The sequence below is a fragment of the Chionomys nivalis genome, chromosome 7 (genome assembly GCF_950005125.1).
Source record: "Chionomys nivalis chromosome 7, mChiNiv1.1, whole genome shotgun sequence".
Lineage (NCBI taxonomy): Eukaryota > Metazoa > Chordata > Mammalia > Rodentia > Cricetidae > Chionomys > Chionomys nivalis.
Genome location: NC_080092.1, coordinates 69,033,842 through 69,053,808, shown reverse-complemented (window position 1 = coordinate 69,053,808; position 19,967 = coordinate 69,033,842). Strand labels below are relative to the sequence as shown.

The 19,967-nt window shown below is 51.0% G+C and overlaps 1 protein-coding gene across 11 annotated transcripts in view; it reads left to right on the top strand.

The window, feature by feature from the left end:
- The window catches only part of Msi2 (musashi RNA binding protein 2), a 362,844-nt gene that overhangs the window by 323,022 nt on the left and 19,855 nt on the right, over nt 1-19,967 (top strand). For 7 of the 11 annotated variants that reach the window (XR_009057373.1, XM_057773597.1, XM_057773592.1 and 4 more), the window contains exons 11-12: nt 15,385-15,408; nt 16,783-16,845. Coding sequence is in view for 9 of the 11 variants with exons in the window: in XM_057773597.1 (XP_057629580.1) it covers nt 15,385-15,408; nt 16,783-16,845 (87 nt within the window). In the remaining 2 variants the exon portion in view is untranslated. The remainder of the gene's footprint in view (nt 1-15,384; nt 15,409-16,782; nt 16,846-19,967) is intronic. The other 4 variants (XR_009057374.1, XM_057773599.1, XM_057773595.1 and 1 more) reach the window with 1 other exon arrangement.

Here is a 19,967-nt window from a genome sequence, read left to right as displayed (position 1 = left end):
AGTGCTGAGCAGAAGGCACAGAAAGCCAACCTGAGGGAAGGCTGTCTGAGCCTGTGGAGGAAAGGTCTAAGGCTAGCACTGGCCTCAGTTCAGGCTTTGAAATGGCGACAGAGATGTGCAGGGCTATGTCCCATGATTCTGGCCGGTACTGGAAACCTAGACATTTATCCTGGCTCTGGTTCCAGTTGGACAAGTGGCTGTGTGGCAAGTCACGCGCTCTGGTCCTCACTTCTCTTATTTGTGAGTGGTTGGTGAGTGGGGCCTTTGAAAGACGGACAGTACAGCTCTCTGGCTGCGGGGTCAGAGGCAGAAGGGAGAGAGATGGAGCTACAGAAATCCAAGTAGAACGATCTGGGACCTTGGCAGTTTCCCCCTCTGGGAGATGCTGTCGGCAAGGACCCTTGGCAGACTCCATGCAGACTCTCTGCAGCTTGGACTCCTGGGGCAGAAATCTGTCTTCAGGCTAGAACTGCACCTAGTTTATCCCCACCACAGGTAGAGATCCCAGGGCACAGAGACAGAGTCACAGTGAGCAAGGGGCAGCAATTTGCCCAGGCAGTCTGAATCCTAACATCTAATACTTGACCGTTAGCCAGTATCCACTGGCCAACTAGGTACCATAGGCTACTAAAATTTAGATCTGTAGTAATTAAAATTCCGGAGAAAGGAAAACCTGAGGTTTTCATTCACACTGGCTGCATTCCAGTGGCTGGGCAGTCACATGAGGCTGGTGGCTGGTCTCAGAGTGGAAAATAGTGTATTTCCATCCCACTGAGGATTCTGTTGCCTGGTGTTGTTCCATCAAAAGATATGATATGGGACTCTAGAGGTGTGTACATGCAGAGTTGGAGGGATACAATGTGAGATACTTTGGGGAGAGTGACATGAACTCCTTGCTAAGACTCCTGTCTTGTCTCAACCAGCCCAGGAAGTATCTGGTAGTGTTCTAACTCTGTGGCCCACATCCATGGGTCTGCCCCAGACAGACAGAGAGACAGACATGCCAAGTGACCTGGCTGAGGCTGGATAACTGAGGTGGTGTTCCCCGGGTGCCTGGTTCCTTCTGGGAAGTCAAGGCTTTGATAAGGAGTGGGTACAGTGTCTATGCCTGGAGACGCTGTTCATCTTCCTCATGTTGCCAACTCTTCAACTGTGGCCAGCCACTAGGGTTAAATATGGGGGTGGGGGAATCGGCCTTGAAGGCAGGCAGGCCATATTCCCTGGCCCCATAGACTGGGCAGTCCACTCTCAGCCACCAAACGTTCTGTGTCCTATCCATTTGTAGTCAAAAGATTCTCTTATCCCATGCCCCGAGAGAGACAACTATCTTTCTGCAGCTGAGGAGGTGTTAACCACCCAGCCTTTATCTTAGTATGTCAGGAGTCAGGTTGAGGTCAGAGCTCACCCCGCTCCATGACCCTAGCCCCTGGGAGTTGCCCTTCATGAAGCATCAGACCCCATCTGTTTGTTCTGACACCCTGCCAGGCCCCAGACACAAAGCCTAGACTGCCTCCTGTGTCCTTCCCGTTATGAGTTCAGGATGTGGTCAGTTCCTCTAGAATCAAATTTGACATCGTCACAGAGCTTAAGGATTGGTGGACTTCGGCATGGAATCTTGAGGGTGTCCTGACTTTAGTCTCTTGTATTACTCTGTAAGGACTGTTTGAGGTGGGCTTGGCTAACAGAGTGGTACTCCAAAAGTGGAACCGCCTAGTGCTCCGCCTTCTCCTGCCTCCTCTGGGTGGTTCTGTAGAGCAGTTCCCATGCCCTGGGGCTCAATCCTGGCCCTTTCTGACCTGGCACAGCTCTTGTCACCACCAACTTGTCCTGATGCTTTTTCTTCGTGGTCTCAATCCTTATCCTGTGCCCACTTCCCATTTCTAGCCCCTCTGAGGTCCTGCATGAGTCCCGCGCCCCTCCTAAGCCTTCTGAGTTCATCCTAGAGGGATGCTGGGAGAGAGATGACAGCCCACCGGGTTCTCGAACCACAACCTTCATGCATTAGCCGGAGTCTGGGGCCTTCTCAGCAGACAGGAACCTCATCCTTTCCAAAGTGTTCTTTGCACGTGTCTTTACCTGTACATCCAACTCAAGTGATTAGGGTCCAGGTCTCACCCCACCTGTGTGGCACGTAGACCCAATAGATCTCCGTGGGCCACACAACTGTGTTAAACAGGTTAGCCCATGTAGCCACCTGCAGGGTTGTTTGAGAGCAAGCACGATGTGCTGGGAAATGGGCTGTGCAGCCTTGGGTCAGAATTGGGGCTAGGGCTCTTTTCTAGGAAGACTGGGGAGCCGTTAGCCAATGGCTCCTGCCTCTCATGCTCCTGGGTCTTCCCTAGCCCTACGTTCGCATCAGTGTTGAGTCTGGAATGGTGGTCCTGTCACCAGTGGTCTACCCACATCCTCACACCCACCCCTTCTGGGCTTCTCCCTTCTGTTTACTCTGTTAACTAGCAACTCTGTGTGCTCTGTGTCTGGTCCCATTTCACTTCTCAAACTATTTGCCGATTTTGATTCATGAGATGTAATTGTTATCAACAAGCTCTTAAAAGAAGCATCACAAGTGGGGGCTTGCCATCATTTCTAGAGAGTACACACTCGTGCCAGAGCCGCCCGACTGCTGGCAGGGCCCACTGAAATCTGTCCTGTCTGGCTGATGGAGTGAACGAACATGATTTCTCCTGTTTTAAATTCTGGAAAAGACCTCGTTGTTTTGCTTTGTTTTGTTTCGGAAAACTTTGTGTGCCTGTGCCCTTCCAGGTGTGCGGTGCATGCGCGCACACACACACACACTTCTATAAAACCATGTGCAAAATGTGATCTGAGTGAGCAGCTGTGTAAACACTGTCCGGTTGCCATTGTCCTTTGGGGCTGGTCTCTTGGTGGCTATTGCCACAATGAACTCGTCTGTCTGTCTGAGAAGGGACAGTAGAGTCGCCCTGACCCTGCTAGTTGTTGCACATGGGCACAGATCCCCCCCGCCCCCCACCCCCCGCACTGGACTTCCCTTCCCCAACCTCACTGCTCCACCCGTGTGTCTTACTCCTACCCCATGGCACCACCAGGGTGGGAAAGAAACAGGACATCTGGGGCCACCCAAATCGGGCTATACCTCAGTGCTAGCACCCCGACAGTCACCCCATCCGGAAGGATCGTGTTATGCTGACCCCGCCCACATCCCTCTGTGAAATGTCCCTACTCTCTTGAGTTAGTAGCAACAGTTCAGTCGCACCCGCAAAAGCCAGAGTTTGTGGGCAGTGACCCGTGGCTCTGTTTGCCCGACCCGGTGTGAGCTGATGTATACATTTGAATATCAGCGTCCTTGATATCCATAGAGCAGGTCAGCACGGCAGGAGGTCCATGCAGTTTGGCTCCTCTTGTTAGAGATAACTGATGTAGCAATTGCCTGGTTCCCTTTCATTTTTCTACGGGCTTTTTCATGAGTGGTGGCAGTGGTTGCTGCTCTTCAGAAACAAAGCTTGTAGGCTTTCCTCTTCTTAGTTTGACCTTGGCTTCTGTGAACTGCTCTACTCTGGTGAGCGTGTCCTGAAGTGCTCGCCTCTCAGGCAGTTCAGTTCAGCCCTTGTGAGTTTCCCCATTGCTGTAAATAGTTCATCTAGGCTGCTCCCTAATGACGTTTTATGTTTCCCCCTGTAAGCAACTGAGGTAGAAAAATAAATTGTTTACTACGGACATGCTGTGTGCTGCCGTCTCCTAGCCTGAGAGTGTCCTGTTCTCGCTCCAGGGGAGGTGAATGTACTAAATAATCAGCGCTAGTGACAGCCAAGTTCATTTTGTAGAAGCATGCCAAGTCCCCCCGGCTGCTTCCTAGCCCCAGCTCTCCCTTCGTCCTCGGCAGACAGCCCTGTGCTTTCGCTGGAAGTGATCTGTCCTTGAGCAGAGATGGAACATCTGCTCACGCCAGCTGCGGGATAGCGCCCTGCCCCGCACTCTGCCGCCACTCCCTCCCACCAGTGAAGACAGCGCCCGAATGTTTCACATCTGTGCATCAGGTGTGGGTCTGTACGGTTGCGCGCGGACTGAGGCACACATCTTCCCTTGCCTTTCCTAACCCCTGAGCGGTGCAGGCTAAAGGACAGTAGACCTGTTTCCGGATGGAGACCCAAAGGGTTTCTCATTCCCATACCATTTGGCCACTTCCTAGCCAGGTGACCTTGTACTCTGAATAGTGAAAGTGCTTTTTTGGTTGAGTTGGAAATGAGGGAGAGAGAGATTAATAATATACCATGCAAATCAGTAATTGGCTCCAGAATGAAGTTTTAGAAATAACACATATTGACATTGCTGATGGAGTAAGCTTCCCGGAGTGATTTTCCCGTCCTCAGCCCTCACGATGGCACTGCCTGGAACTGCTTATCAATGTTGGGCGCGGCATGGGATTCCCCTACCCCCACCCTAGGGAGTTGCCAGGGCAGGCCTTGGGGCGTTGAGTGCATTGATGAATGAAGAGCTGGTGGGGTGTCTTGGAGTAGCTGGGGTTCAGGTCAGGTTTCAGAAGGCCCCCATTGCATAGGATGGGTTGGAGGAGGGTTTACAGAGGAGGGGCGATAGAGGCTGCCTTCCTCTGCGAGTTAGGGTATGAATGGCTAAAGGACGCTACAGAAACTTAGGGAGTCCAGAAGGATGTCCCCTCCTGTCTACCCCCATCTTTCTTCTCAGCTCCATTCCTCTTCCTTGCCTCAGGCTGGCCGGTGGCTCTTTGGGAACTGCCATCACTACTAAGGACAATAAAGTTACTATGGCACCAGCTGCCAAAAGTCTCACCTTAGCTACAGAGTGTTCCAGGCACCCAGGAGAGCCAGGCTTATAACCAGCACTTATACCTGCCTCCTGAGCCCTTGTGTGCGAAGGGCAAGGGCTGGGTAGGTCCCAGGCTGGGGAGGCCCTGCTCCAGCAACTAGGACTAGAAATTTTGTTTGTTCCCTGGCTCTTTAGTGATGGGATCAGGTCTCTGAGGTGACTGTGACGAAGGGAGATTGGCTCTCTAGTGTACCAGTCTTTTAATAACCAAGGCTTGACCATCCTTTGGGATTACCACGTCAGGACTCCCAGCCACTAAGCCGTTCACTACCAAGTTTTTGCTCTCAGTCGCTTTAGTCACTGTCTAGTCACAGTCCCTGGTGCTGGCCGAGCTGTGCTCACTAGGAGGTGGCCTGAAGTGAGGCAGCCTGACTTAAAGAGGCCCTGTTCATCTGGAGAGGACCTCAAATAGCCTTGTCAGCCAGAGCCACTGCTAGGTAACCTTTGAGCAAAGACCAAGTTTGATGGCCAGACACATCCTGCAGAGGCAGAGTGGGCAGCCTGGGCATTCAGGAGACAGTATTCTTTAAGTGGGCAGGCTGGGGGAACATCCCTGGCTACAAACAAAAGGCTATGACTTTCCTCAGCTGCCATTTCTGCCTGAAGAACAGTATTTTTGCAAAGTTTTCAGAAAAGCAGATCCTACACTCTTCAAAGACCTAGGGTACTGTGTAGAGTGTCCCTGAAGTACTGTGAGGAGCAGCCTCAGGGCCCTTCTGTCTACTCCTCTCTGTGGCCCACCAGAGTGAGAGACCCTCAAGGTCAGTCCCAGCTCAGGAATGGAAGCCCTGGGCATGCACTCAGAGGACTGAGTTCCACCTGATCTCCTGTGTTCTGCTCTCTCTGGCTAAGTTCTCAGAGCCTTAGGCCAGGAGAGGCCTTTCCAGGGCTGTCCTGTCCTGGTGGAATATCAGAACCCAGAAATCAGACAACCCTGCCCTTCAGCCTCAACTCAGTCTCCTTGATCCTGCTTCAGTTTGGAAGGGGCTCCTTTCCCACCCTTCCTCTCATCCTATGCCATCCCAGAGATACCCACACTGGGGAACCCGTGTGGCACCCAGGTGACCTCTTAGGCACTACCTGACTCTTCACTCAGTGAGCTGGGCCTGACCTCTCACCAGCGGGGAAGCAGAACTTCAAATGTCAAAGTGGGAGGTTAGCCTTCGGGCTTGATGAATGGAGCTGAGAATCCATGAGTCTCCAGGGCCAAAACTATAAGCAGGGCGTGGCCTTATAAGGAAGAGCCTCTCCCATCTGTCCTATCCCAACCCCTAATCCTTCTCTGCCCTCCCCACCCCAAACTCCTCCCTAGCGGTTGTCTCTTCACAGAGGCGCTCTTAAATTACAAGCCAGCTCCCAGAGGCCAGCCTGCTGGCCACCTGGCCCTATGTGTACTCCGGGATTTATCCTCTCATTTAAATATTAAAGGCAAGCTTAGTCAGGAGGCAGATCTGCTGCTTTGAAAGTCAGCGGAGCACCCCAAATCCAGCCAGGACTGGAGGGAGGCTTGTGGGGCTTGTGGGTGTGCAGTATTGCCGAGCAGTCCGTGCTGGCATGGAAAATCAGGAGTTGACTCTATTCCCAGATGAAAGTGGAGCACAGTGCCTAATAGGCACTTAATAAACATTTGCAGAAATGAATTGGAGCAATCTGGATTGACAGGAATTGCGGGTTTCACTTGCGATCAGCTTTCTGTGCCTCTTGAAGCTGCTCTGCATAAATGAGAGGATGCCACAAAGTGAGCACTCAGCTCCTCATGGTCATAGCACACAACACACCAGACACGCATCTCTCTCTCTCTCTCTCTCTCTCTCTCTCTCTCTCTCTCTCTCTCTCTCTCTCTCTCACACACACACACACACACATCACACACACATCACACACACATACACTCACATTACACACACACATCACACACACACATCACACACATCATACACTCACATCACACACACACACATCTCACACACTACATTCACACACATCACACACACACACACACAGATGGGGCTCTTTTTATCTTGCCTAAACCCTGGGCCTCAGTGTCCCTACCTGTCAAATACCTATCAGATAGAGAAGGTCGTCCTACCGCATCTCCCTGCCTCACAGGTTGCTGAAGGGGTCTGGGGGAGGCAGGTTAGTAATGAAGGAGGCTGTGGGTGTGTACCTCCTTCCCCGTGAGCTAAGAACTGGTACCTACGTGCTCTCTCACGCCTTCTCAGATACCTACGCCACTGGCCTTAAAGTCCCCTTTGGTTCCCACTAGGGGGATCCTCATCACTATTCCTCAGGCCTCCCGTTTTTATGTCATCAGTAAAAGTAAGTGAAAGCCTACAGCGTACAAAACAATATTACAACAACAAAATTCCTCAGACGTGAAACTCTGGGTAAACTGCCACATCTGGCCTGAGGGGCCAGGCTTTGGTGCCTTCCAGAACAGCCAAGGACAAGCAGAAGGCAGTGGTGTATCCACTACACCTTTCATGCAAGCCAAAAAGAGGTTTTTCACTGAGTCAGACTCAGCCTGGACCCTCTGCCAGAAGAGCCCCTTTCTCTGGCTGCTGGGAAAGTGCATGGTACAGCCACTGCACCTGCCCCAGAGAGTCTATCAGAGCACAGAGACAATGGGCAATAAACTCCAAGCCTACAGAAGCACCCCCGAGTGGCCAGCTAGGGCATTCCCAGTACAACCCATGTAGCCATAGCAGCATGTTGGGAGCAGGTAGTCTTGGTCTATTCCTGCCATAACAATACACAGCCCGGAACTAGCAGCAGCAGAAATCTATTTCCTAGGTAGTTCTAGATCCTGGGAAGATTTACTGTCATGGTGAGGGCTACTTCCTGGTCCACAGACGCTTGTTTTCTTGTTGTATCTTCACTTTGTTTGGGAGGGAACGGTTAGTGAACTCTTTGAATTCTTTCTTAAAAATGTATTTATTTACCTTGTGTCCGTATGTGTGTATAGGTGTATGTGTGTGCACATACACACACATGGTAATGGGGTGGAGTATCCCTGCCATAGAGGGTATGTGGCGGTCAGAGGACAACTGTGTTTTGGTGGTTCTCTCCTTCCACCTTTATATTGGTTCTGGGCATTGAACACAGATTGGCAGACTTGATCAGCACCTGCTGTTGAGCTATCTTGCTGGCCCTGGCTTCTCTTTTATAAAGGTACTGATCTACACAGAGGGCTCCATCCTCATGGCTGCTCACTTCTCAAAGGTCCCACAACCATCTTTAATTCCAGCTCCAGGGGATCTGATGCCTTCTTCCGGCTTCCATGGGTACCTGCACACACGTGGTATGCATACACAGATGCATAAATAAACAGTAAAAGAAAATAAGTTTCCCCAGTAGATATTGCAAGGGTATTCTAGATCTAGAGACTAGCAGGCAAAACGTCAAAGAAGCACATGGCTGCTTCATCCTTCCCATTCCTGCATCCATTGATTCTGTGGTCACCATCTGGACAGATGCTGTCCTGGTACCAAGGCAAAGACAGCAAGACATAGACTCTGCCAGTGGAATGTCAATGCAGACACTTTGTGATCCAGGAATGCTGGTCTCACTTTGCCATAAGAGAACACTTGACGCCTCCTTCAGGCATGTTCAGCTCCTAAGACAGAAGCAGCCAAGCCCAGCCTGTATCTCTTCATGATAGCTCCCCGGAGCTCTCCAGGCCCCTTCATCCTGCCCCCAACCCCCACAGTCTCAGCTTTGAACATCCGCGCTTTCAGGCAAGGCTTGAAGCAGAAAATGACTGCATCCCTCCCCTTCCAATACCCACGCCTCCTTCACCCATTCTTCTTTTGCCGTCAGCACAGAGTTAGACACCCATCATGTCACAAGCCCTGAACCCCAGTGTTGGTGGCACGGTGATAAATGTAAGACCAGTCCTCCCTTGCTGGCTATAGAGGAACAATGAAGATTCCATTTGATGGAAGGATCTAGGAAGAACTCTCGGGCCCTGCCATGCTGTGTTCCCTACCCTGCCCCCACTCGCCAATAACCTGGAAACTGTCGTCAAGAAATGTTGGGAGGGTAGCACTGTCAGGCCAGAGCATGATGGGAAAAAGTTGATCCACTCAGTCCCAGGCCTCTGGGACCCATTATCACACCTGTGGTGATCTCTGGCTGCCTAGGCCAGAACCTCCGAGCCTTGCAAGTACCTTTGTGTCTCGCCGTCATGTGACCCTGTTACAGCTGGAGCTTATGCTTGAGCGAAAACAACCCTTAGCTCACGCACAAATTATGCATGTTACCCATGAAAGCCCTTCGGATGCCAAATCACGTAAATTAATAGGATTTTAGAATAGGAAGCACCGAAGGGATTTCTCAGCTCTGTTGCTGTTACCTTGGGCAATAATAATAAAAAAAATAGAAATAGGAGTTTTTAGTGCACTTGTGCTAAGCACCTCGCACTATCATCTCCTGTCCTCTCACAGCAGCCCACAAAATAGACGCTAGAAGCTGTTTCACGGAGGAGGAAAATGAGAAAGAGACGGGGTATTTAAGAGTCTTGGCAGGAAATGAGGCCTCTCTCTCTCTTTCTCTTTGTCTCTCCTTCCCTCTCTCTCCCCCTCCCCCTCCCTCTCCCTCTCTCTCCCTTTATTCTCCCAGTGTGTGTGTGTGTGTATGTGTGTGTGTGCACGTGCATACCAGAAATCAATCTGGGGTGGCATTCCAGAAGTTCACCTGTTCATTGAAACAGGTTCTCTCATTGTCCTGGAGCTTGTCAAATGAGCTAGGCTAATTGTCCAGCAAACCCCAGGGATCCACGTGTCTCTGTTTCCCCAGTTCTGGGATTACAAGAATGTACCATTAGGCCCAGCTTTCTCTCTTTGTCTGTCTGTCTCTCTCTCTCTGTCTCTGTCCCTCCCTCCCTCCCTCCCTCCCTCCCTCCCTCCCTCCCTCCCTCCCTTTAATGTGGATTCTGGGGATCACACTCCGGTCTTCATTCTGGCAGTGCGAGCATTTTCCCAACTGAACCATCTCCCTGCCCTTACGGCCCCGCTTGAACCACCCTTGTTCTCATTTGCTTTCCTCCCTCAGCTGCAGATCCATCGTCTGTTAATGAAACAGAGATGGCTTTCTTGTCTGGTGGGAGACAGACACACGGAAATTCTTTGACCTAGTGAAAGTAGCCACTACCATCGTTAATGTGGCTGATTGCCAAGACCAGGCCTCTTATAGCCAAGGAAAGGAAGGCATAGAGAAAGCTGTTCTTGCTTAGTTCCAACCTGTGAACTAAGCTAGCAGGTGTCCCTCTGCTAGCTCTTAGGATTTTAAAATGCTGTATTTCCGTACTAGTTGGTAAGTTGCTGCCGTGAACACTGGAGAACCTCACCTCAACCTCTGAATCCTCCCTTGAGCAGAGTAGATACCCAAAGCATCCTGTCCAGAGATGCCAGGATGGACAGTCCCCATGCTGATAGTGGCGTTCCAGATGTTGACTTCTAGAGATGGAACCAAGGGCAGAGCTGTAGCTCCCGGAAAGCAGAAAGTTCTGGGTGTCCAGCGCTCGTCCTGATCTGTAGATGTGACTGCTGTAGGGCTAGTGGCAGTGGGAGCCCGACAGAGTTCGGTCTGTTGAGCAACCCCCCTACCACCATGGGAGGAAACTAAGGCCGAGCTTATCAGCGCAAAATGGCTCAGACCATGTTGGGAGAAAACATGATTTTGGCTTTCTTTATCCATTGTGTGTTTGCAAAATCTGGGTGACAAAGAGTAGCATAAAAACTCAGAAATTTATTTAACTCGGCTATGTGGAAGCAGTGAGATTTGGGAGACTAGGTCAAGGTTCACCATCTTGGGAATTCATCCGTTCCCTTCCCTCCTGCTGTCCCATTTTGGAGGGGAAGATGAGATGGAATGACCACAGCCTCTACTTCTGTCCCCAAGACTGAGTTGTCCAAATGCCGCCTCCATCTCTTCGCTGCTAGGTCCTCGAGCTCCATGGTCACGCTGAAGCAGACAGAAGCCGAAAGGTTCTGAGGCACAAATTCCTCTCTCTTCTTGTCGTAGGGGACCCATAGTCTCCTGAGGTTCAGCTCACCCTAAGGCTTAGCCAGTTTGTCCCTGTCCTAGAGTCAGTTTGTATGTAGTCTAATTGCAGAGCCTCGTCCCACTGATAGAACCAATAACTAACCCCATTTTCCCATCGGGAGCTGCAGTCACAGGGCAGGGGCTGTGAGTGTTGGCCAAGTGCTTAGGACAATGCCTGGCACATAACAACCATCCCATAAATGGGCAGGAGGCCAGAGCTTGAGAACAGTTCCTGGAGGGCTCTTTGGCCAGCATGGGGCCTGAATGAAGTGCCCCTAGCGCTCTGCTGTGAGGGCTCGAATGGCGTGAGGTAGAAAAACCCAAGAGAAGGACGCTAGGCTAAAATCACCAGATAGGGCTTCCTACTTGAGAAGAAGTTGGACCTGGTGCTACTCCAGAAGCATAGGAAAGAATCACAGGTTCAAGACTAGCCTGAGCAACTTATTGAAACCCTGCCTCAAAGTAAGGGCTAGAGCTGTAGCCCAGTGGTAAAGGATTTGCCTAGCTTGCACAAGGTTCTGGGTTCGGTATTTAAAAAGAAAGGGAAGGAGAATATTGCTAAAACCTTCTGCTACTTCACAGATACATCATGATGCACCTTCCTTTATTTCTACCAAACAGCCAGAGAAAGGACATGTTAAGTAGCAATTATGTTAAAACTGAACCAGGGTGAGGTGGAAGCATGCTTTGTGCTTGCTTTCCATGTTTCAGGGGCTAACACCCTGAAGAAAACAGGCCTGAGATATCTACCCCTTACCCTTGACCACAGACAGCCTTGGTTTTCCAGTTTGGCTCCTCTGCTTCCTCCCCAGAGACAGCTGTCAGGTTCTAAATTATATATTTTCTCGGCTGTAGCCAAGAGCCAACAGTAAGGCATCCTTAAGCCATGTTCTCTTCAGCATCCCCCCGCCTTACCTGTCTAAGGGATCTGCACAGCCGTTGGGACCTCCTGGGAAAACTGGTCTCACTCCTCCAACAGCCTGTCTTAAGTCAGGTTCCTGTTTTGGATGCCAGGAGCTCAGGGCTTATTCTGCTCATTTTGAAATGAACGCGCATCAGCTTCCATCAAAAGCAGACCATTTCTGTTTGATCCTGGAAATGTGTCCCTTTGGTGATTAGCTTCGCCTCCTCTTTGGAGCGTCCATTCTGATGTGAACCCTTGGTTCCTCTAGCTCCAATTATGTGCCGCCCAGCTTTCCTCCAGTCTCGCCCGGAAGTCAGAGTTGTGAATTCCCTGTAAAACGCTGAGCCCTGCCACCCCAGGCAGGCCTGAGCAGCCTGGGCCAGCCAGTGGCAGATGGCAGTGTTTCCAAACTCGTGTAGGACATGTTTCCTACATTCTGTGTAACAGTTTCTTCTTTCGGTGGCTTATTTTTCACTGTTTGGATTCAGGGAAGCAACATTAGGTTAGCCAAGACTGTTTGAACCAGCTATGGAAACTACATTTAGGGAGAGGCAGGGTGTGCTGGGGGAGGGAACAGAAGAACATTTGATCAGGCAAAGCTAGAAAAGGCTGTTCATATGGGAGTTGAAGAAAGATCCCCCAAATCATATCTCCTGAAGCTATGAGGAGCTCCAGAATTCTCTTCATCCTTTTGGGGATTCATGACCCATCCCGAGTCGTGGAAATAGTATTGACCGTCTGGGACTCCAGCAATGCCCTCCTAACCCCACATCTCTTTCAAACGAATATGGGAAAAGGAGACAGAAAAGACCTTGACCTCCCAGTCAACCAGACAGGAAGCAACACCTTTTCAGTGTTTACAAAAAGCAAAGGCCCTAACCGGTTCCTATAACTCATGGCTTCTCTGTCTACACTGTATGCCAGAAACTTCCAGAATGCTTGATTCTGTTGATGAGGGTGGGGCCAGGCAACCTGTGTTTTTTGAAGCTCCTCCAGGCAAGGTTGGAACCCACAGTTCTGAATCGGATTGAGCGCAAGGATTTGGTTCCACTACATTCTCAGGAGGCCCCTTGCTCCTGGGAGGTAGAAGAGGTGACTGAGTGTACCGCTGTGCACTTGACTGATTTTTTTTTAAAAAACAGTTTATTAGCCAGGCTGTGGTGGCACACTCCTTTAATCCCAGCACTTGGGAGGCAGAGGCAGGTGGGATCTTTGTGAATTTGAGGCCAACTACAGAGCTAGTTCCAGGACAGCCAAGGCTACACAAAGAAACCTTATCTCGAAAAACAAAACAACAAAAACATATGCTGTTGTTTTACTTGTTATTTGTGCGTGCACACACGGAAGTCAGTGAATGAATTTCTGGAGTCTGTTCTCTGCTCCTACCTTGTTTCAGCCTACTGCAGACTAGCTGACCCATGGACTTCACCGCGTCCAGCTTCGCCCATGGGATCAAAGGCACAAACTTAGGCTTATTTGTCATGATTTTTACTTATTGAGCCATTCTGCTAGCCAGTGACCTGATGTCTATTACCAAAAGTCCTCAATTTTTACTATCCTCAGAAGCTTTTCAAGGCCCCAATGCCTGGCTGTACCAAAGACAAAGCCAGTCATGATCCCCAGGAACATCAACCTGTGTAAACACTATAAACCAGGTAGCACTGCGAGGGTCTCAAACCAGAGTTGAAAATTGACGTGTCTGGCGGAGTGGGCACTCCTGTGTACCATAGACTGCATCCTCCCTTGTGTTTACCTTGCTTCCAGGAGTGAGTTTCCATCCTGGGGCTGGAGGACCAGTGGGGGTTCAGGCTGCTGGACTGGCAGGTAATGCTGTCCTTGGCTACGCTTGACCCATAGGAGCAGCTCCCAGCTCCCCCCACATACGGTAGCAACCTATTCTGCTCAACTAAAGTTTGGGAAGACTTGCAGCTGGAGGCCAAGTGGGCCATGTGACTGAATTCTGTCCTAGAAGAGATTCTGGCAAGAGAAATAAGATGCTATAAAAATAGCCGTGCTTAGATAATACAGAATGCAGTAAGTGCCACAGAGGCAGAAAAATGTAGGTGTGGTATCATAATTTAAAAAATTAAAATGCTATTGACTTATTATTTGCAGTGAGGACATGACTCCCAAAAAGTCTATCAAGGTATGCCATTCACTGGCAGGGATGTGGCACCATCTTTCACTTAGACAAGTCACTAACCTCAAAGTTTTGTTACCATCAACCCCAGAGGACTTGAGATTGTCAGTCTCATAGATAGACAGGCTCGTGCAGGGCCCACAGCTTAGGGACTATAAAGGTCATCTTGCTAGCCAGTCTGCCTCTGCAGCTGAGAGGAATAATGTACCCTGCCCAAGTCACACAACAAGCAAGGCGGGGGTCAGCCAGGGCTGGAGGCCAGACTGGCTGAAGAATAGATCTCTGGCTCCGACCGCATCCACCAAGAATGCTACATGCTAGTCTGCCCTCATCTAGAACCCCTCCATTAGCCAAGTTCTAATTTATCCAGGCATCCTTTCTATGAGTAGAAGGTTCCCGGGCAGCAGGAATGTGGTACATTCCTGTTCACAGATAATCAGCCTCTAGCTCCCAACCCATCTGGGATTTGATCAGCAAAACATTCCTTCCCTTTCTGCTGGGTTCATGTGCATTTGAGCAGTTTCATCATTAGCGATAAACAGAATACATGCTGTTATTTGGAGGTGTGGAAATCAGCTTTAAAATGACAGTGAGAAAGACATGGTGAATGAAGGGTTACAGGAGGGAGCTCAGGTAAGGTCCCCAAGTCCTTGTGGCTTTATAACGTTGACTTCTATTGTGGAGAAAGCAGAACAGGCCCTGTCTAGGAAGAGTTCTCTCTTGTACACCATGGGGCTGGTGTACACTGGCTCACTCTCAGACATCGGGAAGAACTGAGAGACCTAGGTGACGAAGGCGGGGGCTGCAGCCGACACACAGAGTGGCTCCCTCTGCAGCTGCCTCTGGTAAACCCTTCTCTTAGTTCACATCAGTGGCTGAGGAAACTTCCTGGCAGAATATTTCATCTCTATCCGAAGCCTTTATCTGAGCTGAAAGATAATGGATTTCCTTTTTTGGACAAGTTTTTTTTTTTTTTCCTTTTTTAAAATTCTCCCTCTTTCTCTTGGACTTCTTGTCCAAACTGCTTAACTCTAGAAAATAGACCTTTTGTTAACAAATCTTGCTGACCATACCCCCTTCCTCCAACCAAGCTCTTCTGACACTCCCAAGGAAACCTCCTGTGTTATGTCTGGTTAAGAAAGCACAAAGAAATAGCCTTTCTCTCCCTCGCTGCTTCCTCCTCCCTAGCACCCCTGAGCCCTGCACTGGGCCTGCAACAGGAGGCTGGGTGGACAGAGGTGGGGCCAAGGAGAAATAACCTGACTTCTTCCTTATTTTCCTTCAGCACCATCTTCAGAAATCTAGAGCCTGCGTGGAAGAGCTGGGGAGAGGACTAGGTGGGGAGTCCCGTCCCGGGCTCCCTCTGGGAAGGGAGCAGCAAGGTCTTGATGGGCACTGGGAGACTCATTCCCAGCCTGGGAGAAACGTGTGCAATTATTTCACCTGGATCTTTCTTTTTCCCCTTCAACAGCCCTATTACCATATTTAAATGCAAGTATGTCTCTTTTCGTTGGCATTTTCAGTAGCTTAGTGTGACCTTTTTAGAGTAGCTCTTTCCCTTTTGAACGTCTTGCCCTCCGTAGAACCACGTAGCTCGGACCATAGTCTTTAGAGTTTAGTGAGCTTCTAGTTGGCTCTGTGTGGAGGATTTCCTCCTTCCTCTGCTCCTCTGCTCCCCGCTCTTCTGGTGCATGTCTTGTTCCCTTGTCCTGTGGAAGCCGCATCGGACAGGCTCTGTGGCTGGTCACGCAGCTCTTTGCGGGGCTGTTTGGTGGGTGTGCATCATTTAAAGAACTGCCCTGGAAGTGAGTCTTAGGATCAGGCTGCAGCTGTCTGCCTGGAGGCAGAAGATATCTGTCTCTCTGTATGTGGAAGTGTGCCTCTATAAACTCCAGTTTGTGACTCGTGTGTCAAGTTAGTGGCCAGAGAAGCCTAAGAGAGGAAGGATTCAGCCCACCTCGTCTTTCATGGGGACATTCTGTAGGCACACTCATTCCTGCCTGGCCTAGCTTTGCTAGACAGTACAAATCCTAACCTAAAAGGATCCCTGGGTAGGAGTGGGGGGCACTCCAAACTGACTTCATCTGACGGTAGCCTCAGATACTGGAGTCCTAGCTCAGGTCCCTGTCATTGCCATGGGGTGGGATGGGATATAATCCATGGTAGTTCATGTACCTGACAGATGCAAAGCCCTGGGTTCCATCCCCAGGATCACAGAGTATTAGTATATATAATAATACAACTCTGGGGAGATTGAAATACTGAGTGGGGTCACGCAGAACCAACAGAGATCGCCCCAGGTAGAGTCAACCCCTCAGCCATCTGATATGTGGCCCCATGTACATACTCACTTGGGAACCCCCAAAGGCTTCGCCCTCAGGCCTGGGGCCATGGTACTGAAGACAGGAAGTTTTGACCAATCTAGAGCTTTAGATGACCAGACCTTTAGAGAACTTTTGGGAGTAAAACCATCTCTAGGCCATGGCACCTTTTCTGTGAAGACGCCAGCCGCAGGTGCTTCCCAGAGCCTTGGAGCTCCAGCTGACCTCACACCAAAATCCCTGTAAGGAGTAGCAGGCCAGATCTGGGGCATCATCATGCTTCAGCGCAGGGTCAACTGAGGCCTCCACTCAGTTCTCGAAAGACATAGGTCCTCCTCATAGCTGAGTCACTGCTGTGTGCTTCCTGGAATGCACTTCTGGGATGACCAGTGTGTAAGAGTCAACACCTAAGGACACTGTGCCTTCAGAAGCCTGAGAGCCCCTGAGCTGTGTCCCCCAGCGCTGTCTGTGAAGCCCTTCCTAGCTGCCTTTTGTGTGACCTGGGGTCCTCTGTGGCTCCATCTGACTCCACTCTTCCCTCTCTCCAGGCTTCCCAGCAGCAGCTTATGGACCAGTGGCAGCGGCAGCAGTGGCGGCAGCTCGAGGATCAGGTAGGAAGGTGTGCGGGGCAGGCGGCTCCCAGGCATGCCTCGTGTGCAGGGGAAGGTAAAAGCCCTGCCAATCTGTGTGGCTGCGTCTGTCCAGCACCCCTCTCACCACAGCCCAGGGGAGGGGGTAGGGACAGGGAGGCGCCACCAAGGCCCGACCACCCAGGGCTGTTCCTACAGGAGTCTGCCACAGTTAGGGAACTGCAAACCCCAAGCAGAATTATGCTTCTATTAACAAAGAGGAACTGCCTTTTCCTTTGGCTTTGGACCGTCCCATCTCTAAGCCCAGCTTCTGGGCATTCTGGTCACTGCCGTCCTTGGCTTTGACAGGTTCAGAAGGTTCCCTTCCTTGGGTCTCTGATCCACTGAAGAGGTATGGAGTAGGCTCGCTCTCTAGTCAATCCTGACAGGTGGGCTTTTGACTCTGGCTCAACTAGAGCCCTTGAGGTCAGAGAAGGAGCGAGGCTGCTGGAACCTGAATCCCTAGTGCCATAGACTCTTCTGAGTCAAGCAGTCACCAAAGAAACTAGAGCTTTCTCTCCCCTGACCTTATCCTAACCTTTAAAAGATCTGGAAGCCTCCAGTGGCTAGGGAGCACTTCCCCAGCAATACTGTAAGCCAGAACTGGGTTGTGTCACCCCACTGTGAGTGCCATGGGCTTCCTGCCACACACCCCCGCTGATAGCCGCTCCTTCTGCCTTTTCCTCCCTCCGGAGCAGGTTGACTCCAGCTCTTTTACCCTGCCCTGCCACCCCACCCACCCCACCTCACCCCACGGCCAGGGCTCTGGAGCACTCATAACTAGACTCTGAAGAGAGTGGGCAGCTTGGGGTGCTGGTGATGGTACCAAGAAGTGGAGCGTTAAAAGCCCAGAGGGCAAATGCCTAAATGGCACAGTGAGGCTCGTTAGGAAACGTCAGAGAAAATCCGTTCCATGCAAACTGGCACTGCCTCCAAGCTACAAAGGATCCTCTCCCCCAAGATACCCACTGGAGTTTTAAGGGGCACGGGCAGGGAATTAATTGAGGGTGGGGGCTACTGAGGGGCAGTTTGCCAGAGATCTGGTGGTTAGCAGGCAGGCTGGAAAGTCCAAAGAGTTGGGCACTCTCAACTTCCAACCACCCTAGTCCCTAAAGCCACCACCTTGCCCTCTGGCCAGTGTCCCTTGGTGTCCCCCACTCCCAGGCCCTAGGAAGGGTGCACAGTTGCATTGTGTCTTACTGTTTCTGGTTTTGGGGTTTTTAACTTGAGTGTTTGGGGGGGAAAAAAGAAGCCTCATTCCTACCTGTGCCTGGGAGGGGAGAAAGATAAAAGAACAGTCTTGAAATTTGTGAGTGTTGATGTTTGTTTTCCCTGTTCAGTTTCTTTCTTTTGATAACTTTTGGATTATGAAACTAAACTTTAACCCGAAATTAACCCTGCCTCTCTCCCCACCCCACCCCGTTCCCCTTGACGTCATGGCAAGTTTAAAGGGCAGTATGGGATTCTCTGCGAGTCTGAGAGCCGTCTCCTAGTCTGTGCTCCCTTCTGCCACCCCTGTCCATGCCCAGGACCCCCCCACTTCCAGAGCCAGGCGGGAGCCCCACTCACCCACCCCTCTAACTCCTAACCCTCAAGGTCATCTCCAACCACACATTTTGTTTCCAGGACCAGTGGTGTTTTATTTGTAGCCATTTTCATCGGGAGCCAAATCTCCCACAGGCCATCCAGGTCAGCCATGCTCATCGCTGCACTGTTAGTGAATCGTATTCAGGAGTACGCTCCCCAAACCCCTGCCCACCCCAGCCTGGGTTAGACCAAAGAGTAAATCCTCAGCTTGAGGTACCCACCCGAGGGGAAACCCCCAGTGCTGCCTAGAGGCTGTAGGCTCGGGCTGTGCCCACTGTAGAGAGCACATGGCCTCATCTGCTCATGGAGACTACGTAGCCCAGCCCAGAGCACCACCTTTGGACCTGGACCAAGGCTGTAAAGTTGGGGATGGAAACTGCCTTTTTCTTTGAACACAGTTTGGCCCGGAGGGGGACTGTCACCTTCTTCCCTTAAGAAGATAAACTGAGCCCTGAGCCTGGAAGATTGGCCAATTAATTTTCCTTGAGCGGTCCTTCATTGGCAACCACTCCGTTGTGGATTGAGAAAGGCCACACATCAATGGATGCCCCGTAGGGTTCCCAGGCACTGATGATCCAGTTTCCCTGTTCCTCAAACCTTGCCCCCCCCCAGTTCTTACCCCAAAGCTAAGGATGCTCCCCCAGCCTCCTGAGCAAGCAGCCTGCATCAGGGGCCCTCACAAACTCCTTAGAATGCATTGGTTACCTTCCTGGAACCTGGTACGGTGCCACACCTGACAAGTGACTACAGACTCCAGGAAATGTGGCCTCTCCTTCCAGGGACTCCTGGACTTGGCTTAGGGATTAGACGTCTTACAGAAGGCAACATTTTTGTCATTATTTTTATCTAGTCCCACCGTTTCAGTTCCCACCCACCCCACCCCCACCCCTTCATTTTGACTTCCCTTCCCATGCTGGGAAGCACCTGCTGAGGGCCATGGAGGGTGGGAGGTAGCTTGGTTCTTTCTCTGGGTGGCGACTTGTATCTGTCAGGGCTGTGGTATCGAGGCAGTCAAGGAGGAGGCCTTGAGCTTCTGCCTCAGCCTGTTTCTCTGGGCTAGCCTGCCTACCTTTTCTTACTTCCCCAGAACCTGAGGTGAGCAGGGCCCAGGCATCCCAGCAGGGAATCCCTCTGCCGACTCCTAGATAGCTTCACTATCAGTGGTCACTCTCCTTTCACCTTCACCTGGCAGTCTGAAACATCATCTTTTCTTGTGCTCAGTCCAGAGTTTGTTTATTTTTGGTCGTCCTCATTCAGCTCCAGCGGCTCCACCCCCCATCACGTCCCATCCAAACATAAGTCCGGTTTGACAATTGACGTCCCCCGCCCCCAACCTGAGGAAAACAGTACCGATTTTCAGGGTACTTCTATTTTGGGGTGACCTCATGGGTGGGTCCGTGTATCACTCTTAAGAGCTTGCAGAGCGCCCCCTGGTGTCAACCCCCATCCCTACCCACCCTCAGGCCCCGGCCAGGACCCCGTACTGTACTTTATACTTGCCAGCTTTGTTCCAGTCT